The sequence below is a fragment of the Mytilus trossulus genome, chromosome 6 (genome assembly GCF_036588685.1).
Source record: "Mytilus trossulus isolate FHL-02 chromosome 6, PNRI_Mtr1.1.1.hap1, whole genome shotgun sequence".
Lineage (NCBI taxonomy): Eukaryota > Metazoa > Mollusca > Bivalvia > Mytilida > Mytilidae > Mytilus > Mytilus trossulus.
In genome coordinates, this window is record NC_086378.1 from 42,910,854 (window position 1) to 42,926,359 (window position 15,506).

The 15,506-nt window shown below is 31.6% G+C and overlaps 1 protein-coding gene across 1 annotated transcript in view; it reads right to left on the reverse strand.

The window, feature by feature from the left end:
- Positions 1 to 15,506, reverse strand: part of LOC134721381 (uncharacterized) — a 26,765-nt gene continuing 11,259 nt past the window's right edge. Inside the window, exons 8-19 of the mRNA XM_063584343.1 lie at positions 14,946 to 15,038; positions 14,477 to 14,590; positions 13,437 to 13,550; positions 12,385 to 12,489; positions 11,295 to 11,363; positions 9,146 to 9,238; positions 8,868 to 8,921; positions 4,915 to 5,034; positions 4,334 to 4,453; positions 3,069 to 3,170; positions 2,391 to 2,471; positions 1 to 469 (exon numbers count right to left, since the gene is read on the reverse strand). Of these exons, the coding sequence (XP_063440413.1) occupies positions 95 to 469; positions 2,391 to 2,471; positions 3,069 to 3,170; positions 4,334 to 4,453; positions 4,915 to 5,034; positions 8,868 to 8,921; positions 9,146 to 9,238; positions 11,295 to 11,363; positions 12,385 to 12,489; positions 13,437 to 13,550; positions 14,477 to 14,590; positions 14,946 to 15,038 (1,440 nt within the window). The 3' untranslated portion in view covers positions 1 to 94. The remainder of the gene's footprint in view (positions 470 to 2,390; positions 2,472 to 3,068; positions 3,171 to 4,333; positions 4,454 to 4,914; positions 5,035 to 8,867; positions 8,922 to 9,145; positions 9,239 to 11,294; positions 11,364 to 12,384; positions 12,490 to 13,436; positions 13,551 to 14,476; positions 14,591 to 14,945; positions 15,039 to 15,506) is intronic.

Below are 15,506 nucleotides of genomic sequence, written 5' to 3' on the forward strand. Positions count from 1 at the left end.
TTACTTGCAACAATATTTAATAAAAAAAAAGAAATGTAAAATAATACAAATCAAACATATTCATTGCACTCTACCCAGTAAAAAAGGCAAACAATTATAAAATATTGCATGATGATGAGTTCATTTCATCTCTATCATCGTCTGAAGATTCATCTGAATCAGTCTCATAATCTATACAACCATTGGTTTGATCTGAATAATTTTGATTAGGTCCATCACTACTATACATCTCTCTGTGATTGGTTGTATTCACAAGAGGCTGTCTGCCATTCAATATTGATTGACTTTCATGATGATGATGATGATTACTGTTGTGGGAGTGGCCTATTGGATTAAGTTCAACAGCTAGTTTTTCTGCCATGTGAACTGGTAAATGTTTGTGTTGTGAATGAGCACAGTCAATGAGGTAGCCGACAACAGGCATCTGTAATCTGACTGACCATGGATCTGGCTCTGGTGATTCTAATTCCTGGAAAAAAGAAACAATGTTATTTAATAAGGGCTACTAATGAAATGAGTTGTGCTCTATTACATGTAAATATTTCTGCAAAGCTATAATAATGAAAAAATATAAACAGGAGAAAGATTTCTGTTTATGTTTAATTTCTACTCATATAAATAGTTTATTAGAAGGATTAATCCTTGGTTCTTGCCTTACGTATAAATTATTCATAATACCATTCAATAGACTTCTATAATCAGTCCAGCTTGAACTATCATAAAGAACAAGATATTCTAGCTTTATGCTCTGAGTAGCAGCTGTATATATATGTAAATTACATCTAGTATCATGACTAAATATAGGACACTTGATAAACATAGAGGTGACCGCTTTCAGCAAACTATTGTTGAAAGGTTTAAGTTATATAACAATGGGTAGAAGTTTCTATTTAAGAGTGTAAAAATATTGAATTTCAACAAATGCATTGCAAAAAAAAGAATCTCATTTCTCTAATGATTTCAGAAAATATGTGGTTAAAAAATGACCACCTTTTCAGTCAAAAGATTCTATTTTTACATTAAGTGACACTGGCAGATCTAGAATTTTTTATAAGTGGGGGCCCACTGACTGGCTAAGAGGGGGCCCGCTCTAGTCATGCTTCGGTGATTCCCTATATAAGCAACCATTTTTTTCCAAAAAAAGGGGGGCCTAACCCCCCTTAATCTGCCTCCAAGTGAGATGTGAATGTATACGATGTTATAATTTTGGCACAATTTTTCAAGAAAAATGTTGAAATTAGGACAGAGACAAATTATTCTTCTTAAAGTATATGATCCTTTTTGTGAGATGCCTTTTTTATACCCCTCTTTCAAACCAGATGCTCCGCAGGGTGAATCTTTATTTGACCTCAGAGTTCAAACCCGGAACAGTTGGAGCAAGTATGGACACAACATTCAAGCTTGATACAGCTCTGAATTTGGATTGTGATTAAATAGTTGACACAACATAGGTTTCTGACACAGAATGAATGTGGTCTAAGAACCCCAAGAATTCAATTTCTAATGAATTCAATTTTTGATGAAATCAAATAAAGTTCAATTTTGGACCCTCTAGACCTCAATGTGGACCAATTTGATAACCGGGGCTAAAACATCAAAAATCTAAATACATGGTCAGATTCAGCATATATCAAAGAACCCCATTTATTCAATTTTTGTCGAAATCAAACAAAGTTTAATTTTGGACCCAGATTTGGACCAACTTGAAAACTGGGCCTATAATCAAAAATCTAAATAAATGGTTAGATTCAGCATATCAAAGAACCCCAAGGATTCAATTTTTGTTGAAACCAAAGAAACTTTTATTTTGGACCCCTATTTGGACCAACTTGAATACTGGGCCCATAATGAAAAATCTAAGTACATGTTTAGATTCAGCATATCAAATAACCCAAAGAATTAAATTTTTGTTGAAAACAAACAAAGTTTAATGTTGGACCTTGATTTGGACCAACTTGAAAACTGGGCCAATAATAAAAAAATCTAAGAACCCCAAGAATTCAACTTTTTTTAAAATCAAACTAAGTTTAATTTTGGACCCTTTGGCCCTTTATGTAGACCAATTTGAAAACCGGGGCCAAATATTAAAAATCTAAATACAGGGTCATCATATTGAAGAACCCCAATCATTCAATGTTTGATGAAATCAAACAAAGTTTAATATTGGACCCTTTGGACCCCTAATTCCTAAACTGTTGGGACCAAAACTCCTAAAATCCACCCCAACTTTCCTTTTGTGGTCATAAACCTCATGAATTTCTATTTACTTTTACTAAAGTTATAGTGCGAATACCAATGTGTCTTTGACGATGACGACGCCAACATCATACCAATTTACGACGGCAAAAAAGTTTGCGTTCATATGAAAACCTGGTATAGAGATGACTTGCCTGTAACAACTGATAATGAAGTAAATCTCTCATCTGTGGAAGTTCTTGTCTATCTTTAAATGCTAATGGTGATCTTCCATCCTGTAAACAAAAGTATGATAACTGTCATTTCTTTCAAAGAGCTGATATTTGTTATAAATTTCAATATAGGTATAACTTTACACAATAAATTTAACTTCAAATCTTCTCTACCTGAAGGACTATGCTCCATTTTTTTGGATTAATTTGTAATCTCATCAATGTTTAGAATAAGTTTTAAGAAGGCATAGACCAAAACTTAGAAGGAATATGTCTTTTTGAAGTTGACTTCTTCACAATAAGATATTTTGCCTCGATTTATACATTACTGTCTGATCAATAGCTAATGGGCTCAAATTTGAGATGATCTTTGGATATTTTACACTTTGATGGTAGCTGTTCTGTTGAAATTTGGCTACTACACACATAATTTTTTCATCAATAGAAACTTTCCCTGAATTCATGCCAGGCTACAATCTCATTATGCAATCAATTTTGTTTGATGCTAAATGATGCCCTACAGTAAATTAATTTGAAGAAAAGGATTAAACGTCTTTCTCAATCATGTAACAGTTTAAAAAAGGAATAAAAACAAATAAATAAAAATACTTCCTATGTACATATTAGTCCCACATAAATTTATCTACATAATTGATTTACCTTGTCTACAGCAAAGTCTGATGAACCATAATCCATTAATATATCCACAAACTCCTTTCCATCTGCCATTCCATAGGCATAGTGAAGAGCTGTCCTGAAAAACTATGAGGTGACAAAAATATTGAAAGTTATTGTGAAAATAATGACTTTTACTTATTGTGAAAGTGTATTGTTTAATGCTTTATTTCATCCGTTTGTTAACATAAAACATTTAAAAATACTGATTCAAAGTTTTGATTTCAATTTGAATATGTATTCCTCAATAAATAAAATAAAATGCTTTGCTGAGCGCAGCTGGATACTACCACAGATGTCCAACCCTGAAAAGTTTGGGCCAAAAAGTACACTTACTTAATTTTGGACACATAATAGGTTTCTGACACAGAATAACTGTACTGAAAGAGCTTCAAATTGGTTATATGATTTAATTGTTTTGCTTTTATGCAATACACTATGCTGTTGCAAATTGACTCCCCTTTCCCCCAAATTTTTTTTTTTACACCAGGTTTTTTGTTTTTGTGGAATACACTATGCTGTTGAATATTAACACCACCCCCCCCCCCCCCCCAATGGTCAGTATCTTGATTCAAATTTCTAATGGAGTTTTGTTTTAATTCCTGAAATCTAAAATGAGAAAAATTGCCCCCCTCCAATTGTTTCACCTCCCCCTTTCCCTTAATCCCCCCAAAAATTCTATCCTTAAACATATGGTCAGTATCTCAATTCAAATTTCTAGTGGAGTTTGCAACCATAATTACCCATTTAAATACATCCTAAAAGTTTTAAAATATAAAATGACATACTAGTCATGGCTAAAATTAATATTAATTAATAATAAGTGCTAAAAATAAATTTACAGCTAATCACTTCAAGACAATCATCATTTCTTAATATATAATTTACAGGCAGTGTAAGGGAGGTAAACATACAGTGTTCTTTAAATTGATTTGGATTACCTCCCTTACACTGCTTTTAAATTTTCTCAATTAATTCGAAAGGAAACCTTGTTTTCCTGCTTTTTTGCCCCTAATTACTAAATGGTTTGTGTGATTTACACATTGGAATATGGAAAAGACAACTACCGTTGCTGAAGAACATATGTTAACCTCTAGATGTTTTTTGGTTTTTGTCTTTCGGTTGCTATCTCATGGGCCTGAATCCCACATCTCTTTTTATTTATAGTGACATAGAATGGTCTAAACAACTGATTTTATAGATCTTACACTTTTGTACATGCTTTACCTCCTATCAACTTATTTGTTTACCTGGTCTCTGACAGAATCCAGTTTTTGTTTACATTGATAAACCAATGCTTCTGCTATCTCACAGCAAGTCTTCATATCTTTTCTTAGCACAGCTTTGTGTAAGGCTGGCTGACCTTTAGCCTGCACATGAAAAAAGGTGCAGAGCTAATTATTTTTGACATTTCAAAAGAATAAAATAAAATATATAGTAACAAGGCAATTTTCAAATCAATTGTTTTATGCATAATTGATATCAATGAAACTTTAGACTAATATTAGAAGTAGATAATAACCTCCAAACATGAAAACTTTCTAACTTTGCATAGTCATGTTACACAAATAACCATTCCAAGCAAAATTGATGGATCAAATTAGTATCCTTGAATATTTAAAATAAATGTACCAATTCTTAATTAACTCCATATCATATCTTTTTGTTATGCTTATCATACATTTCTGTAATCAATGAACTGTGATTGAGAATGAGGGCCTAATTCATCTCCATTCAATACAGAAGTATAGCTGTAGATGCTACTGAATATCAAACGGGAAAACAGGTAATATGAGTTGAGATAATGAATATTTTTCCTATTTTTATTTACCTGGATCCTACTATCAGCCAAACACGTCTGCAACTGTTTACATTTGTCACAATACATCAAATCTTTGACTTTTTCACTTTCACACATTTCAACTGCTTCATGGAAATCTTCAATTTGATTCTGTACAAAAGAAAAAAGTTAAGAAAATAAATGAAGCAGTTTTAAATATTCTTTTATGGGAATTAGATGATAGTTTCAGTAATTGATAATTTTTGTAGATCTTGTATTGCCGCTCATTCTACTATTTCAAGTATCTGTCAGTATTAAAGTAAGTCTTGACATTCTTATAATTTCTGCCCATTCAAATCTTCCCAAGTTCTTAAAATAAAACTATAGAAATAGTTATTTTTTCTTTATGCTTATGATTTATCATTAAAAATGGTGGTTTGGCAGTGAGGACAAAAACAGATACTTTTTACTACAAACCATCAGGATCATTCAGACCAATAAAATTGGGAAAGGAAATGGGGAATTTGTCAAAGCAACAACAACCCAACCATAGAGCAGACAACAGTATGGTTAAATAAGTTCACTGGTTTCTGAAAAGATGATTTTTTAAAAGTTTACGCCAACAGACTCTATGTATTTTCTTGTTTGCACACCTGAAGGTGGTGAATAAGAATACTAATTACGGTATCATTTATCTCCAAATGGAATTTATGATACATATGGATACAATATGATTAGGAAACATAGAGAAATAAATTGTTACAAATACAAGATATTTCTGTACATCTTCTGGCAATAGTACAGATTTTTTATTTTCAATGACATTTTTGCTATGCTATTATATACTGAGTGCAAATGAAAACGCAATACTTGGCTTTTCAAAAATAAAATTTATATTAGAAATGATAATCTTTCAAAACAAATTGTTCTTGAAAACGAACAATTTTAACAATAGATCAATATCAAACAAAAATGTTTCATTGTTATCTTTCGGGATCAATAGGTAAACAAAACATCCAATATCGAATCATCAACTCACAGTCCCAACAAAAAATGTTACAACACTGTGGTGCAGCGCAATCTTGACAGTGCTGTGGAATTGTTCATCCAGGCTGTTTAATGTGATCCCGATGAATGTTATTCCACTTGTCCTGCAAACCAAACTCATGCTGACTTTATGATATTGGTGATGGTTTTCATTGTCTAAACCATGTCAAATCTGATGCAAAATTTGCTTGATCGGACCAAAATCCGGCAAGAAGCACGACTTTTGGCCAAGGAGGGTGCCAAATGTTGGCCAAGGTGGTTGCCAAATGTCTATGTTACCACCACTGACGCTTTTTTAGTACATAATGTATGATTTTTGGTCTATAGAATTCAATGTTTACGCCAGACAGCCTTAAAGATCTCAGTAAGAATGACTATGGTGCTCTTTAACAATTTCTGCGCAAATAGTGCTTTACTGAAATTGATCCATAGGTTCTACTGTGACCCCAATTGACCTTTGGACAGCCATCAGAGTCCATATCGGATATGTTAAAGACCAAATGTATTGGTCTTGCTGAGCGTTTCTTGCTTTCTGTACCCCATGATGGGGCTTATTGTTAAATGATCCATTTTGGTTGAATTTGCAGATGATTCGGGTTATTGTAGAGGCTTTAACTTCAGTCTTCTCATAATTGAATGCTGTGAAAGGATTCATTGGATCATACCAAAACTGCATGTCATTCTTCTTAGAAAGTCCTGACATTTACTCAGATGTTTATTACAGTTTCTTAACAATAGGGGGTGGGAAAATTCATGACATTAGCCAAGCTTTAAATGAAAAATTCGTGAAAATGGTGTGTTTGTTGAAAAGTGGTGAACTCGGTGTATGTCTGTTCAAAATAACCCTTACTTCCCATTTGATCCAAAATTCACTCAACTGTAAAGTTGTTGACAATTGTCTTAAAAGTCATTTTAAACCAACCACTGTGGATTCATTTATTTTCATGGGTATCACTTTTCATGGATTGCTGAAAACCTGCACATTCGTGGATATTTGATTTCGTGGTTTTGCCAATTTCCATATATAAAGGCTTTTGAAAAAATGTTATTCATTTAAATACATTTAAATTCATGGTTCGCCTTTACCCACGAAAACCATGAAAATTGGTATCCAACGAAAAATAATGAATCCACAGTATACAAAGTTCTAATATTACCGTTAATAAAATAAAAAGTATAAATTTAAAAAAAAAAAAAAAGTGTTGCGTTTTCCTTGGCACTCAGTATATATAAAGACAATTATGGATTGGGTATTCTTGAATGTGTTATTTGGCATATTCAACTTTATGGATCAAAACATTTATGCTTTTTTATCACAGGAATTTTACAAAAAGAGTCAGTTGAAACAATAATTTGAGACTAATATTTTTTGAAGTACTGTTGATTCATTTCTTTTGGTGGGTATAACATTTTATGAGATTGAGAAAACATTGCTTTATGACAACATCAAAAGATCAATTTATGAGAAACAAGAATGTGTCTCCAATACCTGGATCCCCCACTTGCACTTTCATTCTTATGTGCAGTGACTGCAAAATTGGGGTAAAAAATCTAATTTGGCATAAAAATTAAAAAGATCATATCAAAGGAAACATCTATAATACTAAAATAACGAGGTCCAATTTGTCAGCCGTCATCACGTAAAAACAACGAATCAAAGAATTCAACTTAATATATAACTAATATAGTACAAAGGTGTAGATTAAAAATTACACCACTCCAGGCCCTTTTGTTTTCCACGAAATTAATATTGCCAATAATTAAGAAGTTCCGGGTCAAGTTCGATACCGATACCAATAGTATATTCACCTGTTACCTATTACCTTATCTGTACGTTCTGCATCTGACGGGCGCACCAGCAAACGGTGTATTCAGGATTACTATGCTTATTCAGGATTGATATGCTATATACACGGGTCATAATCACAGGGTTGACACTACTAAATTGTCAAATTGTTACAGGTCTATTGTAGTATTTTAATCAGTAAGACTTTCTAAGATAACAATAAGAATACTAAAAATCTGGACTAAAACATAAGGCGTATAGGTACAGTTTTTAATTTGTTAGCGTGCATGACGTAAAACAGCGAATCAAAGAATTCAATTTTATTTATAACTAATATAGGACAATGCTGTTGATTAAATAATACTCCATTCCAGGACCTTTTGTTTTCCAAATAATTAACCAATAATTGATAGTTTCAGTTCGACGGGTTCAAACAGAAAGATTTGAAAGCAGAGAAAACTGTATCTTATAATCGGCATGACTTTATCCGATGACAATACTAATACTAAAATAAGGCTTGCACATAGTTATATACTTTAATTCAGTCACGGACCCGCGACATCACGGGTGTGTTCTAGTGTGTACTAAGTTTCAAGTTGATTGGACTTTTACTTCACCAAAAACTACCTTGACCAAAAACTGAAACCTGTAGCAGGACTGCAGAAGAACAAACAAATGAACTCACAAACCAGAAAACATAATGCTCTTCTGCTATCATAGGTGGGGCATAAAAACTAAATTCAAATAGTTTGGGGGAAAAGGGGGGGGGGGGGTTGAAATTGCTGCAAGTTTTGTTTATTTGAAATTGATTTTACATGTATTTCTATTGGTCAATCAATTTTTCCCAAATTAAATTAAGAGGGGGTGGGGGGAGTCAGTGAAAAAACTATGTGAATTAAGTTTTTTTTATCTTTCATTGAACTTTTGATGTCATCCCTTAGTCATGGTTATATGATTTCGTGGTTTTGCCAAATTCTACATACAAGACTATATAACATTCGTATTTCGTTGAACAAATTTTGGTTCATCTTAACCCTGGAATTCCACAAAATTTGATATCTCACAAACAATAATGATTTTTTAGTAAGATATTTATTACAATATCAAATGATTGTGAGGTGGAGGGTTGTGAATTCTGTCTGCTTATCAATTTTCTTTTAAATCAACTCACTATATAACCTTTCACAGATTCTGAATATTCTTCCTTTTGTTCATTAACTTGCTCCTAAAATGACATATGATAAATGTTTCATAAATAAGTACAATCATTTACATTTACATAATTAGTAATAATAATATAATTAAAATATAAAAAAAATTAATCATTTTGTTCTTCATGTTCTTATTGGATTTAAAACTCCAAAATTTCAAAATTTCAAAATCAACATAGAAATAATTTTTTTTTTTTAAAGCTGGGAAAAAAAATCTAAAAATTCTTAATTAATTTACCTGCAATATCTTAGGAATAGCTGTATAACCATGCAAGAGTAAGAGCTGTTTCTGCTTGCTATATTCCCCATTGTTACACCATAAACTAACATACTGAAATGTAAAAAAAAACTATAAGGCAAAGTATAGCCTTCATATTGAAGGATAAGTGAAAACCAATATGGTATAATAAGCTGAAAAAGGCCTCCACATGGCAAAATGTATATGAATTGAAAAGAGAAAACCAACAAGCTAATTTAAGCTAAAAGCAATAAACGAAGAACAAATAAGGCACAAGAATCTGATCTAAAAAATAACTAATTGTGTCTCATTCCCATTTTAACTGTCAGAGTTAAACAACTGTTTTCGCCATATGCAAACCAGATGCTCCGCAGGGCACAGCTTAATACGACTGCAGAGGTCAAACCCTAAACAGTTGGGGCAAGTATGGACACAACATTTAAGCTTAATACAACTCTGAATTTGGATTGTGATTAAATAGTTGAAAAACATAGGTTTCTGACACAGAATGAATGTGGTCTAAGAACTTAAACTTAAAAACTTTTTTTTTTTAAATTGGATATTTACCTATTATGGTCCAATACATGGTTAGATTCAGCATATCAAAGAATCCCAAGAATTCAATTTTTGATGAAATCAAATAATGTTCAATCTGAGACCCTTTAAACCTCATTGACCATGTGGACTAATTTGATATTAAAAATCTAAATACATGGTTAGATTCAGCATATTGAAGAACCCCATATATTTAATTTTTGTTGAATTCAAACAAAGTTTAATTTTTGACCCTTTGGACCTTAATGTAGACCAATTTGAAAACAGAACAATACTGTGCAATTGAACATTTCTTGCTATTGCCCAAAACTGTGCAATTGAAAAAAATTCTTGCTATTGCACAATATTGTGCAATTAGATATTTCTTGCTTTTGTGCAATACTGTGAAGTTGAAAATTTCTTGCTACTGCACAATAATGTGCAGTTGAAGATTTCTTGCTATTGCGCAATACTGTGCAATTGAAGATTTATTGCTATTGCGGAATACTGTTCAAGAAAATTTCTTGCTATTGCACAATACTTAATATAATAATTTTTGACCCCAATTTCGACTTGAAAACTGGGATCACCCCTAGTTTTTGTTGGGGTTCATGTTGTATTCTTTGGTTTTCTATGTTGTGTCATGTGTACTATTATTTGTCTGTTTGTCTTTTTCATGTTTAGCCATGGCATTGTCAGTTTGTTTTAGATTTATGAGTTTGACTGTCCCTTTGGTATCTTTCGCCCCTCTTTTGAAAACTGGGCCCATAATCAAAAATCTAAGTAGGTACATTTAGATTCAGCATATTGAAGAACCCCAGGAATTAATTTTTTGCTAAAATCAAGCTAAGTTTAATTTTGGACCCTTAGAACCTTAACGTAGACTAATTTGAAAACAGGACCAAAAATTAGGAATCTGAATACACAGTTAAATTTTGCATATCAAAGAACCCCAATAATTATTTTTTTGATGAAATCAAACAAAGTTTAATTTTTGATCCTTTTGGCCCCTTATTCGTTGGTCCCAAAATCAATCAAAACCTTCCTTTTGTGGTCATAAACCTTGCCTTAAAATTTCTTTGATTTCTATTAACTTATACTCAAGTTATTGTGCAAAAACCAAGAAAAATGCTTTTTAGGGGCTTGTTTTGGGCCCTTTATTCCTCAACTGTTAGGACTTAAACACCCAAAATCAATCCCAACCTTCCTTTTATGGATATAAACCTTGTATTTAAATTTCATTGATTTCTATTTACTTTTACTTAAGTTAAGAGTGCAAAAACTGTCTTCGGATGATGATGACGACGGCGCCAAAGTGATTCCAATAAACAACCAAATTTTTTTTTTAATTTTGCAGTCATATAAAAATGGTTTAAACATGAATGATTTGTGTAGATGAATTTTAAGCATACTTGTAAATGCTTGCTATGACTTGTTAAACTATAACTATTTTTTTGAAGTAGTTCAGTCATGAAGACAACTAATGAATGATTTGAAAATCTGAATGAAACATTTTATCCAAAACAGATCAATGGAACTCCATAATCTGCAACTTTTTAAGATACAAAATTTTAGAACAGGATAACAAGTCTTTAAATATTTTCTTCATATTTACTTTGTCAATTATATTCACAGCATTATCACAGTTTTCCTGTACTGCATAGTCTCTGGCTGTCATGTTGTCCTATAAAATATAAACACAAAATAGCACAAGAAAAAACAAAGATTTTGTCTATGGGACACAGATTTGTGTCAAATTCTGCTATTTTTCATTTAAGTTACTAACTCTAGAACAGCAAAAGTGACACCACCTAAATTTTTATTAGATCTGTGTTTGGTGGGAATAGGCATTGGTTATAAGTTTTATAACATTTGGTTGAGGCAAACTAAAATAAGAGAACTGATAAGCAAATTTAGCAATATTTTCATTTATAAAGGGACATAACTCTAGAACTTTGAACATGACTACAACAAATTCAAACTTGATCTGTTTTTGTTAGTAAAAATCATTGTCACCTGTGTGTCAGTTTCATATTATTTGCTTGATGCAAACTTAAGTTACAGATCAGTTATTAATTTTGGGAAGTACAGAATTACAGATAGACAGTGTAAACTTAATGTCCCCTCCCCTAAGGCAAGGGCATAAAAAATACATTTTACAGATTACAATTGTAAAACCTGAATCACTCATCAATTTTAATTATTCCTATTGTCTAATGGAAAAATTAAATAACTGTAGTTTCTTATGATGGCTTTATTTCATTAATGACAATATTTTTATTGGGATTGTGGTATTTTCAACCGTTGATGATTCTGTTACAATCAATCAACCTCTAAAAGCTCAAATATATAGTTCATTCTGTTTATCCATTTTAATGAAAAGTTAGAGGACTAATAATTATATCTTACTTTTTATTTCACATTATGATTGATTCTTGAATAACCTACCACAATAAATATTCAGAATTGCAAGAATGAATGGAACATGGTTGCCCAAAGTTGGAAAAATTTGTTGTGTTGGAATTTTATGTACATGTATACAATATTAGAAGACCATAGAATGACTTTAAAATAAGAGCTTTGAATGATTTTGAGATGAAGAACAGCAATAAATGCACAAAGTTCCCTTGCATTGGTTTTGTCAAATGCATGTAGGGATTTCGTATAATGAATAAATAGCACTTTTTCACCATTAGAATTACTACCTGAATTCTTTGGGTAACTATTTCAGCAGATGATTGTTGTAAAATGTTCTCTATAATATCAGGGTGCATATCACAGTCTATACAATGGAACAATATATTTCTTCCCTATAATACATAAAAAATATTTTATTCACAGTCCATAATTCATGGTTTTAATCAATGTGACTCAATAAAGATAAATACAGTAAAAAGTGTTAAATTTAGAAGCATAAGATTTCTTCTAGTTTCATCTGTTATTATATATTCCATGGACAAAGCGCACTTTGATAGAGTTACAACTAGTAAAGATTATTTTTATAGAGTTTCATAATGTGAACAATTACATTCCACTCGCAAAGTTAACATAAAGTTTGATGGCTTTTATATCAACTTTGTGTGACTGAGTCAACCAATATCACATCAATAAATATGATCTTTATTACATTATCTTTTCCAAATTAATAAATAAATCATTAGATTAAGTACATGAATGTGACATCTATCTACAAACACCAAAGATTAACAAAGTTAATAGCTACACATCTATAGGACACCCACAGCTTTCAATAATGGGCAAAAATTCCCATCAAACAGGCCAACAGTAAACCATAATGAATAATTCAGCAGAAAAAGTAAGCTCCTTTTGATAAATCTAGACTAGTTTGAATTTCCTTGATATAAAAGGAAAAAATAAATAATAGCCATGTTTAATAGACTGTTGATAAGTACAATAGAAACTGATCAAGAATTGGAAAAAAAAATAACATATCAATAATATGTCATAACATTTTAAAGCTACATTGTAGATAACCCTTGAAACATATAAGAAGAAAATGGAAGGAACACACCTATGAATTATAATGAATCAAGCAGTTTTTTTTTCTATTTTGGAATCCTTTCTATTCCAAGGATACTAATTTTCTTTGATTTCGTTGATCACAAATTTAAATGTTCAAAGAATCACAGACTTTGACAATACTTATAAATCAAATACATGTATCCCTGTAAATTGGTACACATGAAAATAAATAAATCAACACTATAATGTTATGACTTTTCTAGTACAATTTTACCTTGTAATACATCTTATCAACGGAGAATGGTTTCTTCGGTAAGAGTATTTTAAGGGTATGAGCATTAACCACTGGATACTCCATCATAATACTGAAGTAAGTTGGTATATCAAACTGAAAGTAAACAATCATGTTGAACTTCATAAATGAGTAAGTATTTAATGAGCAGTTTGTAAAAAATGGATAAATTATTTATCACATGGCTCTAAAATCACACCTACAAACAACCCATTTTCTATAATTGGTTTATGAGTTAAGTTTTTTTTCAGAATTTCACAAATCTTGCAGACAAAGATCAGTTACCAAGGCCTTATTATTTTGTTGCTAAAGATATTTTGAATGGAAAATGTGAATCCCTACAATTTTCCTTTGATAAATCATGATATTTACATCATTACACACATGTAAAGTGCAGGTCAGTATACCTGTAATTATCTTTTACATGGATCCATCATCAACAAGGTGGGAATATCTGTCATTTGAAATATCTATCTGGGAAATGAAAGGAATTACACACTGTTGTTTCCCAAATGACCTGATCAATATTTGTGTGTGTCATCATTAGGACAATAATGTTTCAATAGACAACTTTTGAGTTCGATGCATTCCCGTCAAAAACTCTGAACGTCATTTGAGCGTTTAGGGGCGTTGTCACTTCCATTCCAATGTTGAGCGAGTGGTTGGAAAACTATAATTCTATATTGTACGAATTATTCTGGAAATTGAATTCTCAAAATTGACAATCAGCATTGCTGTCACTAGGGAATTGTCATTGTCTAGTTTAATATGCACAATGACGATCACTAAGACGCTTGATGAACATAAATAGTGCAGGGATACAGGCGACCCCCTCTATCTGGTAGTTGACGTCATAAAGACGCGTATAATGGATGAGTTTTTTCCGGTGACGGATGAACTCGAAAGTGGTCTATTCAATGGATATACACAATAGGTGGAATAATTGTTTTTGGTAGGACAGCAAATGGAGGATAACATCTATAAAAGACTAAAGTTAATACTACATGTACTAATTGACTTACCTCTCTGTATGTCATACACAGATCAGTCCTGGCTCCCAGCGTTGGCAGGAAGGTTATTAGATCTGTGAAATTCTGACATGCTGCATAGTAAAGGAGTGGGGCATTCCTGTCTCCCTAGTAAAATTAGTGTATAAATATTAAAGTTAGGTGACTGAACTTGTGTTTGATAAATTTCAAACATAACAAAGCAAGTAAATGGAGGCCAAAAATTCAAACTCATGAGTCAAGGACAAACTGACAAAACCATGGCAAACAATTTTTAAAAGACTAAAAGGCAAAATACATGGACAAATTCTATGATTGAATGATGAAAAAAATTACTTACATTTATTGCATTTAGACTTAGAATATAATCAATGATAATAGTAAAGTAGCAAAGCATGACTGATAAGGGGGGATCAAACAGGACCAAGAAGTGTCCATGGTAGATACATTTTTCATTACTACATTTTTAAAACCAATTGTTTACCATATTTCTAAAGTTGACATTATATTTTTCTTGACCAGCTGTCATTTTTTTTACATATTGAAGATCTCCTGCCAATACACCATGAGCAAGTGCCTACAATAATATGTACATATTCTTAAAATATTAATCACCTTATAGTAAACTTTTCTTCATTTTTATATTTACAGGTTTTTTCTTATATATTCATTTATGGACCAACTGGATACAGTAGTCGTATGAATGAGGGGCCTGATGTTGGTCTCATCACGATTCACAAGTTGATTTTTTTGTCAATCACGATTCACAGAAAATAAATTTCTATGATCATGGACGAAAATTAAAAAAAAAAAATCTGTAGAAAAATGGATCAAGATAGCGAAAAAGGCGCTGATCACAAAGAACGAAAATAACCCACCAGGCCCCTCATGAATATTGCAGACAAATTTATCCTAAAATCTAAAAATTTCACTCAAAATGTCAAAATTACACAAGAAAATTTGTGATTTCTGTAAAAATGAGGAATAAACCAAAATAAATATATACAAATATGTACCATCATGTAACTAATTTTATTTTTTACTT